General features: G+C 41.5%; 1 protein-coding gene across 2 annotated transcripts in view; it reads left to right on the forward strand.

Annotated features, from left to right (window-relative positions):
- Positions 1–20284, forward strand: part of GATA6 (GATA binding protein 6) — a 32229-nt gene that overhangs the window by 7712 nt on the left and 4233 nt on the right. For both annotated transcript variants that reach the window (XR_006293960.1, XM_043558443.1), the window contains exons 4-6: positions 3419–3544; positions 4406–4493; positions 4587–4690. Coding sequence is in view for 1 of the 2 variants with exons in the window: in XM_043558443.1 (XP_043414378.1) it covers positions 3419–3544; positions 4406–4493; positions 4587–4690 (318 nt within the window). In the remaining variant the exon portion in view is untranslated. The remainder of the gene's footprint in view (positions 1–3418; positions 3545–4405; positions 4494–4586; positions 4691–20284) is intronic.

The raw sequence follows: 20284 nt of genomic DNA on the forward strand, positions 1-20284 counted from the left end.
TCGCCCGCGCGCGCCCGAGTGGAGGTCGTCCCGAAACCAGCGTCTGGGGAACGAAGACAGCCTTTCCCCACATTTACACCTAGGAAATGATGTCTATAAAAGGGGGAGGGAGAAGGTGTAGGGAGCTACCATTTTCAAAATATACAAAAGTCAATATTTATATAAATCTAGATGTACTTGTAAATGCCCTAGAATATTTTGGAGGGAGACACAAGAAATTGGTCATGACTGTAACCTCTTGAGTATACCGACCCAGGTCAGATGAAGATCTTTTTCTCTGTGTACTCTTTGGTGTGGTTTGGATTTTATTATGGAAAACTGTGCTGGTTTATACCCCCTCACCCTCCATAGAACATGACAACTGCAAATCCACATTCCCTTACTCTCCACAGCCTCGTCCTGGGTTCCTTTGATTTTGTTCCTTATACCTTTGGGTCCCTTCTACCTCTTCTGGGAGTGAGACAGATTTTAGCCCCCATTTCCATCCCTCTTTTGGATTGTCTTTGAGTTTGATGAAAATTTAACCTTAGTTATTTTGAAATCTGGCTGTTCAGAAAACTACATAGAACTTGAGAGAAAAATGCAGTCATGTTCTTCTCAAGTTGGGGATTTTCACCAATCCAAACACATTTTTAACTACGTTTTAAATTATGGGAATTCTGATTTTCTTCAGGGAAAAATCCCTTATTGTTAGGTGTGGTTTTAGGAGAGGGCATTTACTGCCGTAGTGATTAGAGAGAATAAATGAAAATGTTCACAGGCCCCACTGTAAGGCTAACATTTGTTTAACCAAGCACTCAGGCTCTTAATACCTTTTAAAGTAAAATATTTTACAGTGAGATGCCAGACGTCTTTAAGTATCCAAGTAATTTATTTAATTGTTATACTCTAATTAGCAGGAACAAATGCTACACATGTTGTTTGTGTTAAATAGATTAGGGTGAAATTGCATCACAATGGAAGTCTGACACCTTAAAGAGAAGCAATTAGTTTTATGGTTGTTTTGTTTTTAATGCATTTAAAATAAAGTGGCTGAGGTTAATTTAACGTGCGTATGTGCCTTAAACTTGTTATATAGCCTCCCGCAGCTTAACAATCGTCTTCAAAGGGCATCCTCAACTTCAGCGTCTGACTCCCTATGGTTTTCATTTCTTACGCATCATATTCAAAAAAGAAAAAGTAGTGGTCAGAAAATATTCCAGGGAAGTTCCCTGTTTGCGTGTATGAACAGTGAAACTGATTTTTTTTTTTTGAAAGGCACACTGAGCTGAATACTAGCTGAGTTCAGCAAGACGACATTTTCTTGAGATTGAAGGAAATACTGATAGAATAGTAGCCTTTGGGGTTCTAGTTGCAGTCTAAATTTGATATAGTAACATCCATATTTAGATTGTGCCATTTTGCATACTTACTGGTAAAAATAACTGTTAGCAGAAAAGAGTTTTTAACATCTCTGAATCTGTTAGTTTTCCTTCTGTGTGGCAGGTGTTTTGGCAGTGACCAAGGTCAGCCATTGTGCTTTGTAAATGGGTTATAAATGATACCAATGGAAGGGCGTGTTCATCAATTAGTTCTTGTGAGTTTCTTATTTATGGTTTTGATGGATCTAGCTTAGTTCTCAGAATGTTGAACCCAAGTTTGTTTAGCCAGCAGTACAGAACCAATCACTGTGAATTTGAACTTGTAATATATTGCAAAATAAGAGATTTATGGTGTAACTTGAATTCCTTGTCAGTGATGAATATAACTGAGATCATTTGTTACAAGGAACTTTTATAACCCATTCACCTTCATTTCACATGTTTATGGAGACTGGCTTCACTTATGATTTGCAGTTGACAGTCATAAAGTTCTTTGTTATAATGGCAAATTCTGATAACAAGTTTACTTCACGTTGGCTTCAAATTCCACTGGAAACTGTCATAAATGACCTGTTTATAAAATGAACCTTCTTGTCCTTTGTTTAATGATTTCACATTTACACAGAGAAAGCAGTGCTCTCCTAGGAAATTATTTTATTTTAACCATAAAAGAAAAAAGAAAAAAAAAACCCGATGTGTAAGATTTTCTGTGTTTTTATTGTTTTAGCAAAGCAATTCCCCAAATAGTTTGCCTGTCAGCCAAGCATATTCACTTCAACCAAAAGTCAAATCTATTTTTTCTTAGCATTGACTTCTTAAAAATGTTGTAGCGCTAAGAGGCTTACTACCAGTGTCTCTCTGTTTTTATGACTTGTCTATAAAGAATAATGTGAAAGTGATACAATAGGATGTGAATTGTAAATGGAAAATTCAGTTTTATCTTTTAAATTTGCCAGCAAAGGATTTGAAAAATCTGTCCTTTCATCTGAATATTTAGTACACCCTCAATTCATATTTTTGTTACACATTCTTTAAAACTATTCCTTTGTGAAATTAATCTATGTAGCTAACTTCCCTAATTCTGTTAACTTTCAACTTATTTTGGTCCTTGGATTTGTCCTCACAGCTTGTTTACTGAAGTCACGGCACTGTTTTTTAGTTGCCTCTCTAGGTAATTCAATAACAAATTTAGATTTTGGCATTTTGGAGAGTAACTTTTACTAGCTTAAATAATCTCTTTATAACTTACACATAATAATTTAGACGAGATGAATTCCCTTTAAAGATATTATAGGCATAAAGGGAACATGGAAATCAGAATGACAGTGCCCTTTCTGATAATACCACTTAATCCTTTGTATGAACAAAAGTTGGGTGTTGTACCGATAGGGTGAGGAAAATATATCCCTATCACTGTATGTAAGGTAATGCCAGCATTAAAACAATGCCATCAAATTTGCTTATCCTTTGTAAAATGAATAATATAAAAGCTCAGCAGTCAACCGTGATAATTATAAGACATGTATTAAAATATATTTCTTTATAAAAATATTGTACACTTTCCAAGATCCGTTCCTATCAGTATAACATATATAGGCCCTTCTAAAGTTTTTGGGTTATTTCTCTGGATTTATCTGAGAAATAGACGTGGTTATCTCTAGTTTCCAGGTGAAGTGGAGACTGCACAAAGCCACTTAAGAACACTGGCAGGTATTTGTGATTTGTGATTGCATTTCATGACTTCTATCTCAGACCTCTGACAACAGTGAGCACAGTTATTGGCCAACATTGTGACTTCGTTCTGGTTATTATATCATCTATGCTAATATGCTGGAGCAAACCAAACACACACGTGGGATGGAGCACTGCACCTGAAACTCCAGTTTCTTGGTCCAGAAAGGTCAATCTAATTACCCTTCAAATTCTTTTCCCAAGGGACCTTTGATTTATAATAAAGTACATGCTTGTTGATGACAGGGACACGCTGCATGGATGTACATAGCATATACATAAAATCACTTATATCTGTGCACTTACTGTCTTGTGCTACTTTTTAGCCTTCCTCCCGGCGGCTTGGATTGTCCTGTGCCAACTGCCACACCACAACCACCACTTTGTGGCGCAGAAATGCTGAAGGCGAACCTGTGTGCAATGCTTGTGGACTCTACATGAAGCTCCATGGGGTATGCCGCGTATTCTGCTCATGTGTATACGTGTTTAGGGTCTTATTTGTACATGGTTTTAGTCAAGAAAAAAATCAGCCAAGGAGAGGGGATGAAAGTGAAAAATCTGATTTCCTATGTACATGTTTTTGAATTTAGGATGTTATTAATTATAATATAAACTATTATCTCATATACTAGTAAGAAACAAAAAATACTGCCAATTGAACTGTCACACACATTCATTGTAAGGCATCCCAATTTTAGAAATACTAAAATGTGAAAAATGTGCATTTTAGAGTCGACAACATGGTAGTAACCTTTTTAAAAAACTGTATATTCAAAGGAAAAAAAGGCATGGAACCAACTAGAAATGCACAATAACTATATCTTTGACATTTGGGGAATGCAGCAAGTACTTTTATGCAAAGGAACAATAATATATTTGGTAGTTATAGTTAGCAACATTCTGTTACTCATTTTAAGCATAGCACAAAATATTATAAACACATTAATCTTAAAAAGGAAATTAACCTTGTATGTGTAGGAGAGAGAGAACACATGATCTCTTTGAAATAAAAATATGTACTTCTTGGTTTTACTCTGTAATTGAAGCTGTTTAAAACAATAAACAGTGAGTTGAGGGAATAAATTTTCCCTGGCAAATAACCCCATTCTCTCTGAGGGAATCTGCATTTGATCGGGAGAGTGTAGCCTTTGTCCAGGTTGGAATCTGTTGCGCATGTATCAAAATTGGACTGAAATTCATGCCAGCTTCTTTTATAAATGAGGGCTTTCAGTACCGATGTTGAGTCTTTAGTTAAAAGTTGTGTTTCCTTCCATATAATGTTAAACCTAAGGCCTATATGAACATTTTTTTAGGTGCCTCGACCGCTTGCTATGAAAAAAGAGGGAATTCAAACCAGGAAAAGAAAACCTAAGAACATAAATAAGTCAAAAGCTTGCTCTGGTAAATACAGTAAAATGCTATTTGATTGTAAAGCATCTGCTAACTTGAACAGTAGAGTATGTGTGTGTTTATGAGGTTAATTTTGATTTGCAGGTAGTAGCAATAATTCTGTTCCTATGACTCCAACTTCCACCTCTTCTAACTCAGATGACTGCAGCAAAAACACTTCCCCTACAACACAACCGACATCCTCAGGGGTAAGTGTTAAAGCAGTATGTAGACTCATTCTAAGCTAGGGGGTTGCGCTTGCTCTCTAGTCTATTATCTCAAATTTTATCTTATCTGGTAGTACAATAATCTAAACCAACAGTTCGGTTTAGTTAGCTGATACCTAAGAATAGTTTTTAGAGGAGATTACATTTGAATGTCAACAGAATGACAAACGTAAGTACTTTACAAACCTCTTAATTAAGATCTATATCATTTTTTATGGTTAAATTAACCCAAGTAAAAGCAAGAAGTTTTGAAGTGCTTTCCAGAGTTTTAGTTGCAGGTTTCTATCTGAGCTGCCATATATATGTATTTCTAACGTAGACCAGGAGAACTAGGAGTCAGAGGTTTTATAGATCTCAGTGCCCATGGCACTTAAATTGCTTTTGCTTATCATAGAGAGACTCCCATCTTTTTTCCCTTCTCTCTTCTCTTCCTCCCCCCGCTTTTCTTTTTTAATAAAATCATTTACGCCAAGAAAAGTTCATCACAGTTTGTGCTGTGCTGCTATATTCACCGATCTTCCTTTATCCACTGCCCTCCTGCCTTGCCTTCTTCTAACTCACCTTCATGGCACCCAGGCTCATTTCAGCCTTGCTGCAAGCCAGGGAGCAATTCTGGTTGTGAGTAATTACTGCTCTTGAGGGTAGAGATGCAAGGGTCTTCGCGAAGATCACAGTTTCTGTAAAGCTGTGACCGGAAACTCCGTTTTTTTCAACTGCCGAGCACCTAGTGTTTCCCACATTTACTGAGTGTTTCCCACATTTACCCAGAATGCTCTTTAAAAATGACCAGGCCTCACCCTAGACCACAGCGGGTGAGGTCTGGGCTGCAGGACTGTGGCAGTGAGCGTGCCTCGGTGATTTTAAGGATTACACCGAGACTAGTTTAAGTCAAAACACGAGCATTAAAATCCCTGTTTACTTAGTAATTGTTTTTCACATTTAGCTTTGCCCTGTTTGGGGTCCTTTGAAATGCTACAGATTCCTGGGCCCCACCCTGGATTTTCTGAGTCAGAGTCTCTGGGGGTGGGGCTTGGAAAGTTGTGTTTTTGAGCGAGCGCCCCAGGTGAAATTGAAACTGTTGCCCTCGAGGTGTCTTCTGACCGGGGTTTGGGAACCATAGAGCTGTTTTCTCTTCGTCATATTTCGAATGGTTTAATAAGCAAAAATGAAACGTGAAAGAAGTTTTTTAGGCTGCTTAAAATTATATTTGATATTTCTCGTCCTCCATCCCAAATTCTGTTGGGCTTTTGCTTTTTGCTTTAATCGCACAAGAAGTCTGTTGAGTTTCACAAGGCAAAAAGCCTTTCCATTGTTTTTTGTTTGTTATAGATAGATGTTAAAGAACGTTTCTAGCCTTTATGAAAGTGGACTCTGGTGTATGATTTTTTTTTCTTTAACAGAAGGGTTAGGTGTAATTTTAAGGGTCCAAACTGGTAAACAGAACATTTACCTGTGTGGAAATGGAAAGATAAAGATTATTTAAGAATGTTCTTTATTACACCCTAAGTCCTTGGCCACACTTATGTAGTAGTAGCTACCTACATAGGGCAAAACGATGAACCGTTTTTTGAAAGCACTAGGGTAGCAGCCAGGTTTTCGGCTTCAGTGTGATGTCAGTCTCTCCCAGCTGAAATGAAGCTCCCTGCCAGCTTCGGGTCACTTTTGTTTGTTAAGGTGAGCTTAAGCATGGAAAAAGCCAAATGTGAGTGGTAAATGGCACAGAAATACAGGTGTTTGCCCCTCGTCGGGCTTTGGGGGCTTGGAACCACAGTGAGTGGGGTTTGTTTTGCTCTCGTGGTTTTGACCAGAAGGGACCATTTGCAAGTCTGATCAGTTGTCCTCCAGGGGAGGAGCCATGGGAAGTCAGTGACGGGCTCTGGCCTGCCTGGAAGAGGGACCTCGGGAGCTCTGCTGCTGAGCTCTGGGTGCTTCAGTGGGCATCTCTCACCTGGGACTCAGCATGCTGGAGGTGGCTTGCCAGTCAGTGCCCTTTGGAGGAACGCTCCATTCCCTGCTAGAGGCCAGGAGGCAGAGCAGTAAGGATTGTGGAGGTTGGTGGAGTTTGAGAGCAGTTCCGTGCAAAGTCTCGTGCAGCAAGCCCCCAGCATTCCCTTAGCCTGTGCAGCCTCCGCGGGAGCCAGGCCGTGCGAGCTGCGGACCTGACGGGGGGGGGGGGGGGGGGGGGGGCAGCTTGCAGAGCCCAAGCAGCCTCAAAGCCTCTGTGACACCTTTTCTCACGGCCAGGGCTACAGCTTGCTTGCCCTCCTCCCTTCCCTCTGTAGGGACTCACCTCCCACCCTTCCCCCGCCTGGGCTCCACAGGCACCCGGGCTTTCGGGGTTCTCTCGAAGTTTAGTCCATCACAGATGTCTCCAGCAGCCCCTACCTGACGTGGCTGTTGTGGGGAACCAGGCCTACCGCACAGAAGGCAATCTGCTGGCTGCCTTTGGAAACTGTCCCTCTCCAGGAATAATTGTGGTAGACCTGAATGGTCTTGCCAGGTTACTGCCGAGGAGTGCCGCTGTGTGTACTCAGTGGCCCCTTAGAACCTTCAGAGCCTTCCCTGGGTGTGTGCGGCCGGCCAGGGGCTGGGAGAGCTGTGAGGAGGACCACGCTGGGGGCGCCGTCTGTGAGCAGCTGGCCAAAGCATTTGTGAAAGGTGGCTGCGCTGACAAGATGTGTCCTTTTCCCATTTTGGTCACAGTTTGTGATGTTGGAGGGAGCCGGTGTCGTGACTGGATGCTTCTAGGAGTTGGGGAAGTGCCACAGGTGAGGGAAATGTTACGTGTGCAAAGCAGGGCTGTGCCTGGTACTAGCACACGGCACCCTGGTGGGCTCCTTTGATGATGGGTCCGTCCCACTGATCTCCAGTGGCCCCTGTGGCCCACAAGTGGTGGAAGTTAGTAGTTCAGGGTTATTTCACTTTAATTGGGACAACGGAGCTACAAAACAAAGGGCAATCTTAGGCATACTCCCGGTGGAAGGCAGGAACTGGGGGCCACCTGAGATGTAAGTGGTGACATAACTGCTTGTCCATCTTAATGATTGTAACAGCAAGGAAGTCAGAATGTTTGTTGCAAAGATCCACGTCAAACCTGCTGTTCCTTTTAATTACCCCCTAGGAAAGTGTAGGACATGATCAGTATGCATTCCCAGCAGGCTTCTTTTATTTATTTTTTTAAAGTGTTTTTTTTTTTTTAAGTTTACTTATTTATTTTGAGAGAGAGAGAGCTTGCACAAGCAGGGGAGGGGCAGAGAGAGGTGGGAGAGAGAGAATCCCATGCAGACTTCTCGCTGTCAGGGCAGAGGAGCCAAATGCAAGGCTTGAACTCACAAAGTGTGAGATCATGACCTGAGCTGAAATCAAGAGTCCGAACACTTAACCAACTGAGCCACCCAGGCGCCCCTAACAGGCTCCTCTTAAACCCTGATGTTCCTACCCTGTCCTGCATGTGGGCATGTTCATGTGGGGACACCAGGTGTCTGTGGCTGGTTTCTGAGCTAGCCCAGCAGGAGCTGAATATTCTGGAGAGAGGGAAGCTGCTGCTGTGAGCAAAAGCTCCAGGTTTCCCTCCCCAACAGCAGTGAAGGAGTGGGCAGGATTCCTAGCACGCAGCATTTGGCATTCTTCCTTGATAAGTGTCTAAGTGCCACAGAAATCATTTTTGCGGTGCTCTGAAGCCTCATTTCTTTCCTTATTTGTCATAAAGCTGCAATGTCTTAGCATTTTATATACTTGTTGCTAATTTGTGTTTTAACTAGATCTCTTGTAAAAGGAGACATTCCTTCTGATGGTCATCAGGTCATTGACCCAGCTACCTTATTATGACTCAGTTTCTCTTTGTTGTAGGTTTTGTATGTGTGGTGTGTATATGTTAGAGGTGGGTTATATGTTAGAGGTGTATAGGGCCCCTGGGTGGCTCAGTGGGTTAAGTGTCTGACTTCAGCTCAGATCATGATCTCCCAGTGTGTAAGTTCAAGTCCCGCGTGGGGCTTCGTGCTGACAGCTGGGAGCCTGGAGCCAGCTTTGGATTCTGTGTCTCCCTTCCACCGCTCATGCTCTGTCTCTCTCTCTCTCTCACTCTTTCTCAAAAGTAAATATTTAAAAAATAAAATAATAAAATAGCCCCTGTCTTGTTTGTTCCTTTGGAATTCTTGTGTTAAGAAATGTGTTAACTTGATTTTTGTGCCCTTTGAACTTAAAGATACATTTTCCAAGAAAAGTCTTTCATGCTAAAATTTTCTTACACCTGTAGGTTTACTGAAAAATATGTATTTAGTTAACTTAAATAGATAACAGATTTTCTTTGGCATATATATATACGTTCTCTGGATTGTGAGAATATTTAAATCTTTCATTGAATTCCATTTATTGACTAAATTACATTTTATAGTTTTGTTTTTTATTATTTAGGAGGGAAATAGGGGAACATGTTCTATTTTAGCAATTCCCAAGTAAAATTTAATAAGTATAAAATATTCTTATTCCTCTAAGACTTGTAGCTGAAAATTAGCAAAACTAGAGAACACTTTACGTATATGTAAAACCTATATGATGTGTATGTGTAATAGGTATATATATTATATATGTAATATATATTTATTATGTACATATATAAGCTTTATCTCTTTATCCTCAAATTTTATAGGTCAAAAGTATTTCTCTTACTTTCCTTTGGTACAGGAAGGGTTAATTTGGGGTTGAAATCAACAATAAGACTTAATGTCTGGGAATAAGAAATCACCGAACATATTTGCCTGCCTAGAGGTAGTTCTGTAACTAATTACTGAAAAAAATTAAAAACTACTTAAGTTTATATTAAAACTTTAAAAACTTTTTACTTGGGGCGCCTGGGTGGCGCAGTCGGTTAAGCATCCGACTTCAGCCAGGTCACGATCTCGCAGTCCGTGAGTTCGAGCCCCGCGTCAGGCTCTGGGCTGATGGCTCGGAGCCTGGAGCCTGTTTCCAATTCTGTGTCTCCCTCTCTCTCTGCCCCTCCCCCGTTCATGCTCTGTCTCTCTCTGTCCCAAAAATAAATAAACGTTAAAAAAAAATTAAAAAAAAAACTTTTTACTTAAGTTTATATTAAAACTGCAAATGTTGAAGTCCTCATAAATTCTATAATGTTGGAATAAATGGAGATGAGCTATATCTCACTAATCCTTGCTTTATGGTCATTACTCCATTTAAATAGTATTGTGCTACGGGAGGCCCTGTTCACAATGGAGTAAAATAAGGTATCTGACCTCAGATTGTTTAGAATGTGGTGGTAGTGGTGGGCAGCAGGTGTAGACAGATCTCACTTCTGGTTAGATGTGGAAGTGTGTTAAAGGAACGATACAGTAGAGTATGTAGGAGTCGAAAGGAGGGAGCTGTTGATTCAACCTCAGAGTTGGAAATGGCTTCACAGAGTACTTTTGAATTAGTTGGGTAGGATTTTTGCAGGGGAAACCCTGGGATGGAGCTTTCCAGAAGGAAGAGCATGGTATCTGAGGTATTTCAAGGACATAGTTTCAGTGGCCAGTGTCACAGAGTGTAGGGTGTGGAGCCAAAGGCAGGAGATGGGGCCGGTGAATTGAGTGCAAGTACACTTTGAAAACTGGCTCAAATCAATAGTAGGACACCAAGTACCTTCATTTCTAAATGATGGACTTGGTCTAGCACCCAACTTTAGTGACAAATGTGTTTCTTTTACTGGACTGCTGGAGTCCAACAAAGCATTCTTAATGGCGTATTTTGATAATTGATGTAAACAAATGCTAGCATGCTCCCGCTTGTACGTTTTACAAGCAGGGTTTCCCTTCGTAATTAGAAAAACCCTCCCTTGGAGCTAGTGATGTGCTCTGGTCTCATGGCATGCGATGTAAGCCTGGGGTTTAGTTTCTGTCTCCAGGGCTTCTCAGGGCAAGACGGTTTGTGGTGGTTGCCGGGTGAATCTTCCTCTGAATGGAGACATGTTAGGCATGGTGTCTTGGGGATAGGAAATGTTTCCTCACCTCTGTGGTTTGTTGCTGGTAGTAGACAGCTTCCACGATGAGAGGCACACCTCCTTAGACTGAGGCAAGGACCTCATCTCAGATTTGATGCTGGCTGGTTCTGTGTTTTTGAGGGTGGGCCTTACTTTGTGTTTGGTCATTTTCTCGATGTGAGATAGGTGTCTTCATTCCTGCCTCATTTATTCTTCTGGGATGCTAGGTGCCTAGCTAGACCTGTTTCCCGACTGCAGTCACTCCTTGGTAATAACTCTATTCAACAACCTTGTCAGAAGTACTTCTGAGCTGCATGGTGCTAAATGTTGGGCTACAAGTGGTTTGGAAGAGTTAATGTGCCCTCATAGTGCTTGTGGCTACAGCAGTGATTTAGGGACTGACACTTGTTAGGATATCTGGATGTTCTTCTGAAGAACAATTTAAGACAACAGTTAACATCTTTAAGGCATTCTGGAGAAAGGTTATGTACTTTGTAGGTTAGTGGTTAATGTTTAAAAATCTTTTTGTAGATTTTGTGTATTGATATTCGCATCCTATGCTGCAAATCGGAAAACACCACTTTAATCACAGCTTCTTTATTAGCAAATTTATACTCCACTGTCTTTTTGTCCAAGTAATTATTCACACTGGATTTACTATGGCATTAGGATTGGTCATAAAATAATAGATCCTGCATTATTAACTATTCCTACAATAGTTAAGTAGCTGAAAGGTACATTCGTGAAGGACTTACAAAAACGGTAAGAGTTGCTTTCCTTCAGAAGAATTGGACTCTGCAGAGCAGTTCTGGTTCAGGAGGCTCCTGGAGCATGACAAAAAATTACTGTTCGCCTTTTTTTTTTTTTTTTTTAAATTATTTTTGAGAGAGAGAGAGAGAGAGAGAGAGCACGAGCAGAGAGATTGGGAGACACAGAATCTGAAGCAGGCTCCAGGCTCTGAGCTATCAGCACAGAGCTGGACACAGGGCTCGAACACCTGAACTGATCATGACCTGAGCCCGAGTTGGACGCTTGACCAACTGAGCCACCCAGGTGCCCCTACTGCTCATCTCTTAAGCTGAATATTTTACAGGTGTCCTTAGGTTGCAGGAGAGTTGGGTATTAGTGTTAGCCTTGCATTTTATCATTGTACTCTTGCTGCTGAGAAATCTCTCCTTTTTCCATTCTTCATCATTTATGAGATACTGGACATAGCAAAGCAGAAGTCTGTTTCTAAGTACTTGTACATGTCAGGTGTTTTAGGTACCTTTTCTCTTTCATAATTATCACTCTACGTATGTTGTTTTATCTCCATTTTCGGTTTGTGAAGGGGGGAGTGAGACTCGGAACAAAGTAACAAGCCCAAGGTTGTGTATATGTTAAGAGGCAGGGCTTGGATTTGGACCCGGGTCTGGCCATCAGTGTTATCATTATGGCATACTAGATTAATATGTGATATTATGCAATATTGAAATCTTCAGAGAGAAAAAATAATATTTTCTTAAAGAAATCTGACCAATTTTCATTAGTAGTTTGAGCGTCAGAAATCATCCTGCCGAAACGGATGGGAAAACGGTGCCAGAGAAGTGATTTGCTTGCGACCAAATACATAAGGCACATTATACAAATCTTCTTGTCAATATCATACTTCTAAATAAAGTATATTATGGTACTAAGACTATGTCAATTGGGTAATAAAAGAATAACAGGCAGTGAAATTTACTGTGGTTGATGTCCCTAATGTGATTATAAAAAGCTCTCTTAAAAGTATCAAACACAAGGTTGCAATAATAACATCCTTCTAAGGGTGTGATTTCAATCTGATACACAGTGAGTGCCAAGTTAGGTGGAACTTTTAAGAATGTTCCAACTGCCTTTAGTTAGTTTTTATGAAATCATTGAAAAGCATTTAATAGGCAAGTGTCCATTTCCCTCAGAGTTTATAGTCTACGATACTCTTTTCTAAATGAATAAAAACAGAGTTGAAAAGCCATTAATCTCCCACAAGGGTCTGTGAGAGTCTTGCAGTTAGGTGTCATTATTGCCTCATTTACAAACCAGAATCCGCAGTGACTCCATAAGGTCACAAAACCAGCCAGTGTGGAAGCTGGGACTGGAACCGAGGTCTCCGGCCTGCTACCACTCCCAGGGAGCTGACCAATCATCACAGTTATTAACATCCCACTTGCCTCTTGCTACAAGCCATGAACGTAAATATTTTATTGGCATTTTATCTTCATGCTCCCTATGTGCCAGGCTCCCTTTCTTCTTTCAGTTCCTTCTAATAACTCACGTTCCTGTCTGACCACACCGGCCTTCACTGTGAAAGTCACACGCCAAGCTGGCAAGGAACACGTAAGCGTGTGGGGTTTACATACTTTCATTTTGATCTCAAGGCCTCTTCCAGACTTCCCTCTTTCTGTGTTGTGTGTACGTGTGTGTATGCGCACAGGTCTGTGTGTTATGGGGAGGATGGTGAGGAGTCCTTAAAAATGCATTGCGCTACATTAATATCCAATGCCTTTATCTGTATATTAGGAAACAGCACAACTGTATCGTTCTTTAAATAGTTTATGATATATTTGTCCACCCAATTTATCACAGGACTGTGGTTTATTGAATAAGTGACTCATCATCACAACCTGAAAGCCAGAATACTAGGTAGAGCATAAGTGTGGGGAGAATGTCACACACCTTCTCATACAGCCTCAGGTTAGAAGGCTTCATTTCAGAACACAGAGTTTCTCTGTAGATTACAAATTATTTGCAGTTGCCCCCCCCCCACCCCCCAACCCAGGCCTCTGTAAGAATATACAAATTGTCACAAAACATGAAATAATGTTACGGGAAAACATGCCCAAATTTAAGAAATCTGGCTTAGAATGCTCTGAAATGTTATTGCTAAATGAATCTTCGAAGAAAATGAATTCCTTTACTGGAACAAAAGTAATTTATTATGCGTTTCATGGGCGTCTGCCAAAAGGGTTACTAGCGATATGAAGATCTAATGGATATGAACCGAATACAGTCTGTTTGCTTTGTTCATGTTGAGATCTACCTGTTAATTTTTTCTGAAATTTTAATAACTTTAAAAAGCATCTACAAAGACAGGCGTTGGCATACGTGATAATTCATAATTCAGCTACCTATCGCACCAGACCCAGCACTTGGGATCTGTGGGACTGAGCACAGAGTATTTTATTGACTTCAGATTTTAAGAAAGATTTGAACAAATAAACGACAGGTATTGATCTCAGTGTACTGTTGCAGTCCTGTGAGTAAAGAGTTTCAAGTCAGTATCTGAGGATGTTCAAATGCCTGTTTACTTGCTGTGCTGCAGTTTTAGGTGTTGTTAGCATGGCCTGGTTTCACCAGAGCACACGTGCCAGAATCATATTTTTATCTTATTAAGCACAGACACTTTTAATTTAAAGCTCTGATTAAGCTTATTTGCTTGATTCATGGTGTAGCCTTAGTATGGTCTGCAGTTTAGTCTGGGGTTCACGGAGTAGCAGCTGGAAGGAAATCGATTCAGGCATCCAGGCACTAGCTCCAGCCCTATGTGTGACTGTAGTAAAGCTGCCAAGGTTTTGTAAAGCCTCTGTTTTCCTCCTACTAAAAGGGAAAAGTAATTCCTACCATCTGGTCCTTAAGAGCATTGTGTAGCATAAGTGGGAGATGCCTGCAGACCTCTTTGAAGCTCAAGGAGAACAGTATTATTTAAATATAATCTTGGAAGTTAATAGTGATGTGCTTTATTTGCATGGCATTTTTTTTTTTTATCCCAAGGCATTAGAAATAAATCCTTACTTTCCTTTAAGAGATCTAGAGCTATTGTGTTAACAAAGTAACTACATTTTAAATAATTTTATTCTGATCGCCACAATTTTTCATTCCTTGTGACAGTACTTTCATAACGCTTTCTGGTAAATGCTGCTTGGTTCTCAGACCATGGTCTGCTTTTTCTGGTTGAAATGGGGAGATGAGGATACTCATCCAATCTGAAAAACCAGTTGTTGTTGTTTTTTTTTTTTAATAAAAGATCATAATTTACCAGGTTTTAAATCTTTCCGCAGGATCCTTTGCCACCTAATTTGACAACTAGAATAGAGTCATCCATTTTGATTCATTTTAGAAGATAGACTTTTTCTTTAGAATGCTGGTGACTTCAAGTTGTGGGGCACCCCAGCCCCCGTCATTTATGTTTGTATGTTAACATTTTACTGATAGTCCCAGGGCACTCATAAACACTGGGCGTGCCTTTCATCACCGTGACAAACCTGGTATGGGTGCATAGATGCATGAAACAATGGGATCCTTTGCCCAGGTTAGATTGTATAGAATTGTCTTTACCTACTTGGAAAGGGCAGCGTCCTCGGGTCTGGATATAACCTGGGCTACTCAGGCCCAGAAGGGGCGTGAGGGCCCAAGGGGACAGCCAGTGAGTTCTCCATTAAAGAACTTGCTTGTTAAATTACAAGGAAATAAGTAAAATATTTTGCTAAAAACTGAGTTAGGTCATTGGCTGCAGTGATCATGACTCTCCCTGCTTGTGAGAGAAGGCGCTATGTTCTCTTGCTTTGAGTTGTTACTGGAGACGGGTTTCACGGGTCCTGATGGAGACAGAACTCTTGTGTTTCTGTATCTTGTGCCACTTCCTAAACTATTAGTGAGTCACTTTTGTGTCTGGTCCTATGACCTCCATCCAAACTGCAATGAGTGTAGTTTTTAGGGTGGAAGTTAAGATTTATCTGAAAGTGTTTCTCCTTTGTTGGGATTAGTTTTTTTTTTTTTTTTTTTTTTTAACTTGAGGCAGGCCGCTATAAAGCACTGCAAGAGCCTAACCTAGAGGTTACAAAAGCAGAGAAGAGAGCGTTGGCAGTGAGGGATGGCTGGCTTCCCCTCACACAAGAAAAAGCCGTAACCACAAGCTTACTTAGATGTGTAGGAAGGACAGATCAGAGGCCATGGAAGCCGACAGTCTGAATTCGAGTTAAAGAGGCAGTGTGATCATCATCAAAGTCTCATGCTCTGGGAATGATCACACACTCACCCTCAACCTGCCTGGGGTGCAGTGTTTTGTTTCTTCAGATCAAGGCTCCATCGAGAGAGATTATGGCATGGAGGACTAAACACACCCCAGTTGACTCCTTTTTGGTTTCCTTCCTCAAAAATGAAATTTATGTTTATAATTCATAAGCTAGAGGACCTGTGTTATTCTTCTGTGGGGTGGCTGTGTTCTGTAAGGGTTTCCTTAGCTCTGATGGGTTGCCCAGCCGACGCTGCCTTAGGAGGGGTCTCTGGGCCTGCCTGTAAGGGTGTGTGTGAAGTAGAGGCCGAGAAAGAGAACTGACAGGGTGGGTGAGCCCACTGTGAGCCAGACACTGCTGGCCACTGACTCTACGAGTTTATCAGATCAGAAATCCTTGACTTTTCAGATATATGTCCGAAAATTATTCTCACAGGAAAAGAAAAACGTCCATGTGACCTACAGGTGAGCTGTGTCTGCTTCACAGACTAGTGGATATTTTCCGTGTCCTGGCTGCAGCAGCCTGGTTGTCCCTGAAGTCATTTATTCCTTTAAGAGGGAGATTTCCAGCCCAGCTGCTCTGCCAGGTCTCCTACCTAGCCTGGCCTGGGTTCAGTGCTAAGCCCAGGCTGAGTCTGGTGCTGATAACACATTCTTTCAACAGGAAGTGCCTCCATTTTCAGTTGTCTGTAGGAGGGTGGAGGGCAGATAAGCTGTGAATGGAAACACAGAACAGATTTCGGCCCCACCCTCAGAATGTACTTTGATCAGAGAAAGAGCCAGGACCTCCGCCTGCCTGAACTGTCCACCAGAAGGAGGAAGGATGGTTCAGCTGTGGGCAATCTGAGGTGCTCCCCTCTGCCTCTGTCCAGAAACACTGGCTGGGTTAGATGGGTGTAGGTGAGTCAAATACCTGCTTTTGCTGAACTAAAGTCCTTTCAAGGTTTCAACTAGATGTGGGAAAACATTAGCCAATTGAAGTTTATGCTTGTAATTTTGTGTGCATGTCCTTGGGTGTAGGGTCTTAAGTTTTCTCTGATTTTCCCCCCAAATTGTACTGATCTTGATAGGTAGCTCTTGAATATACTAAAGAGGAAAAGACACTTAAGACGAACAATGATGTGACAAGCCAGGTTTCTAAAGGAGAGTTGTGCCAATTCTAGATTTCTTATATGGTTAGAATACTGGTTTTGAGTGTTTGGTGTTTTAACTTACATGCAACCATGTTTCACGTGTACATGGCTGGCTAGGTTCCAACCGATGCTAGGTGGCATGGAGGTAGGTGACTTCAGGGGTACATGGCCCTTCTGGCCCTCCTTTCTCTCTGTTACTTCCTCCTCTCTGGTTCCTCCCTATTTTTTCCCCTGCTACTTTATGACTCTTTCCAGGCTGGCTCATCCCTCAAGTGCTTTTGCATCATATTTCTGGTGCTAATGTCTTCAACCTTCCCCAAAGTTAGACAGCACTATTCCTTTCAGTTAAAATATTCAAAGGAAGGTATAGATGGCTGATAGATGGTCCCCTGGCCCTACCTCTCTTGGATTCCCCTGAAATACTTTCGCTTGTGCATAAATTTTACTGATGACATAGTTATATCCTTCTGTTTTTCATTTAACATTGCATTATAGGATTTTTCCCACTTTGCCACATGATCTTATTTTTAATAATTGCATCATAGTTCACTGAGCGGATGGACCTTGCTTTTCCAAACCATCTCGTATTATTCGGTATTAGATTATTTACGTGATTCCCACTATTGTAAATAACTGTGCCATGAATGTCTTCCCATGAGGAGCCTTTCCCTTCCTTTGAATTCTTTCCTTGTAAACACATCTCCAGAAGTGCAATTACAGAGCTCAGTAGGATATAAAGTTCTTGATGGCTCTGCTTAAGGCATGTACCAGAATATAGCTGCACTGGCCATGGATGAGGGGACTGGGGTTATCAGAGTCTCATCAGATCTTATCATGTGATCTCATTATGTATCATTACATAAAATTTTTATTTTATTTTTATTGTATTTTTTTATTTAAGTAAGCCCTACTCCCAATGTGGGGCTTGAACCCATGACCCTGAGATCAAGAGTCTCATGCTCTAGGAGCACCTGGATGGTTCAGTGGGTTAAGTGTCTGACTTCAGCTCAGGTCATGATCTCTCAGTTTGTGAGTTCGAGCCCCGCGTTGGGCTCTGTGCTGACAGCTCGGGGCCTGGAGCCAGCTTCTGATTCTGTGTCTTCCTCTCTCTCTCTCTCTCTCTCTGCTCCTCCACCGCTCACGCTCTCTCTCTCTCTCTCTCTCCCTCTCAAAAATAAATGAACATTAAAAAAAAATTACCGACTGAGCCAGCCAGGTGCTCCATAAACATTTTATTTTTTATTGAGGTATGATTGACATACAAAAAAAAAAGCTGTGCACTGCAGTATTTCATGTTGAAATAGTGTATCCCCATCTACAAATAAGGGTCTCAGTTGTTGGGCACAAGCACATTTTTTTTTCTGAGAAAGTCAGATGTCACTTTTGATTTCAAATGAGCTGATGTTTTTCAGGTACTCATCACTCATGTAATTTGGGATTTGCCTGTCCTTTGACGTAGGAGTCATTTTTGACTGATCAAAGAAGACAATAGGTATTTCAGTTGGTAGCTATTAGGATTATTGCTCAGGTGTTAAGAATAATGTTCAAGGTATTAGGATTTCTTTAATGTGGTTTATTTGAAGAAGGCCCATGAGCCTTTTGAAGGGCTAAAGAAGCACCTTGTTTTGTTTTGTTCTCTGAAGAGTTGTCAGTAACAATTAGAAGAAGGTCGTTGCTGGGGCACCTGGGTGGCTCAGTCAGTTGAGTGTCCAACTTTGGCTCAGGTCATGACCTCATGGTTCGTGAGTTTGAGCCCCGCATTAGGCTAGATGCTGTCAGTGCAGAGCCAGCTTCAGATCCTCTGTCTCCCCCTACCTGCCCCCTTGGCTCATGTTCTTCCTCAAAAATAAAATAAGCATTTGAAAAAAAAAAAGATGGTCATTGTTGAGGTGGTTTTCAGTTAGCTCTGAATGAGTTCCACCTTTGCTCCCACCAAGTGATGGTGGTAAGTCTCCCCAACCTGGCAAAGGTGGGGAGATTAAATTAGGTCTGTGCTCCTTAACAATAATAATAAAATAATACTAATAGTGCTGTTTGCTTCTGTCATTTTCCTGTTGTCAGATACTGTTGTAAAGGCTTTATGTATCTTAATGAATTGAGTTCTTGCAATAACCTCAGGATACAGATGCGTCTTTTTTAGCTTCCATTTTCAAGGTGAGGAACCTGAGGCATAGAGAGTTTTAGATGAGGCCTTCTCGGTTACCTCTCCCACATTGTGCCCTTGCCCCTTTTGCTTAATCCTTCCGTTTCAGCTGGCTTTGCTTGAGAATGTGCCCTGCATGCCTCCCCTTCCGAATACCCTTTCCTCACCAGTAATAATGGCTTCCCTTGATGCTTACCATGGCAAGGCGCCATGCTGATGCTTTTGCAAACATTGAATTGTCACAGCCCTACTTGATGGGCGATGTGAGGGCTCGTTTCTAGTTTCCCCAGGAGGAGGCTCGGAGAGGTGACCTCACTCAGTAGGCGGCTGAAGCAGGGTAATGCTCGCAAGTCCGTCCATATTGGCCCCCAGCGTTGCAGGCTGTGTGTGGCCCACCCCCGGAATCCTTTCCCCTCTGTGGTTCCTTTTTTGACCTACTGCTCCCTTCCAATGTCTCAGCCACTCATTTATCATCTGTGATGGGCAGTTGACCATTCTTACTTTCAAGTATGTATGTGGCCTGGGAGCTCACCCAGGGAGCGTCTGTCTCCTTGGGCTCATAGATCCAGTGCCTGCCTCTCATAAACATCTTGCTAATGTTTCTTGTTGCTGACCTGTGGTGGTGACGACCCCTCTGCTATCTCAGCATGTCTGGCCATGTGAGGCGGGCTGCTTCCTGGGCCGATCCGGGTGGGTACCCTCTTTCTTTCAGAAAGGCTTGCTGTGGTGAAGTCAGATTTAGTCAGAGAAATGCACATGTGCTTTTTTCTGGGAATAGGTAGATCAATATGGAATTGGGTGTGACCCATCACTTATAAGTGCGCCCACTCTGCTGGTTGTATGATGGCTCCTTTCTAAAATGCGGAGTAATGGAGTATCACCCTTTTGTTTATTTTTTGGGGGGATTAAATCTGGGTCCGTGATGGGTTTGCTCATAGTGGAGTTTCTGGAATTAATGACTAAAGTTACTTTACCCTATTTATATGGGTAACCAAATCCATAGTTTTGTTGGTGTGTTTGACAGGATTATTTCAGCTATTTCAAATTCTAAGTTTTTGACATCTCAGTGACTTTGTGAAGTTTGCTTTCTTATGTACCCAAAGCCCTTAGTTTAAGTCTTATGTTAAAATGTTAATTGATCAATTTTTAAAAAATGTTTATTTATTTTTGAGAGAGAGCTTGAGCACGCAAGAGTTGGGGGTGGGACAAAGAGAGGAGGACAAAAGATCCAAAGCAGGCTCTGCACTGACAGCAATGAGCCCAACGCAGGGCTCGAACTCACCAACTGTGAGATCATGACCTG

This window comes from Prionailurus bengalensis, chromosome D3, assembly GCF_016509475.1.
Source record: "Prionailurus bengalensis isolate Pbe53 chromosome D3, Fcat_Pben_1.1_paternal_pri, whole genome shotgun sequence".
Lineage (NCBI taxonomy): Eukaryota > Metazoa > Chordata > Mammalia > Carnivora > Felidae > Prionailurus > Prionailurus bengalensis.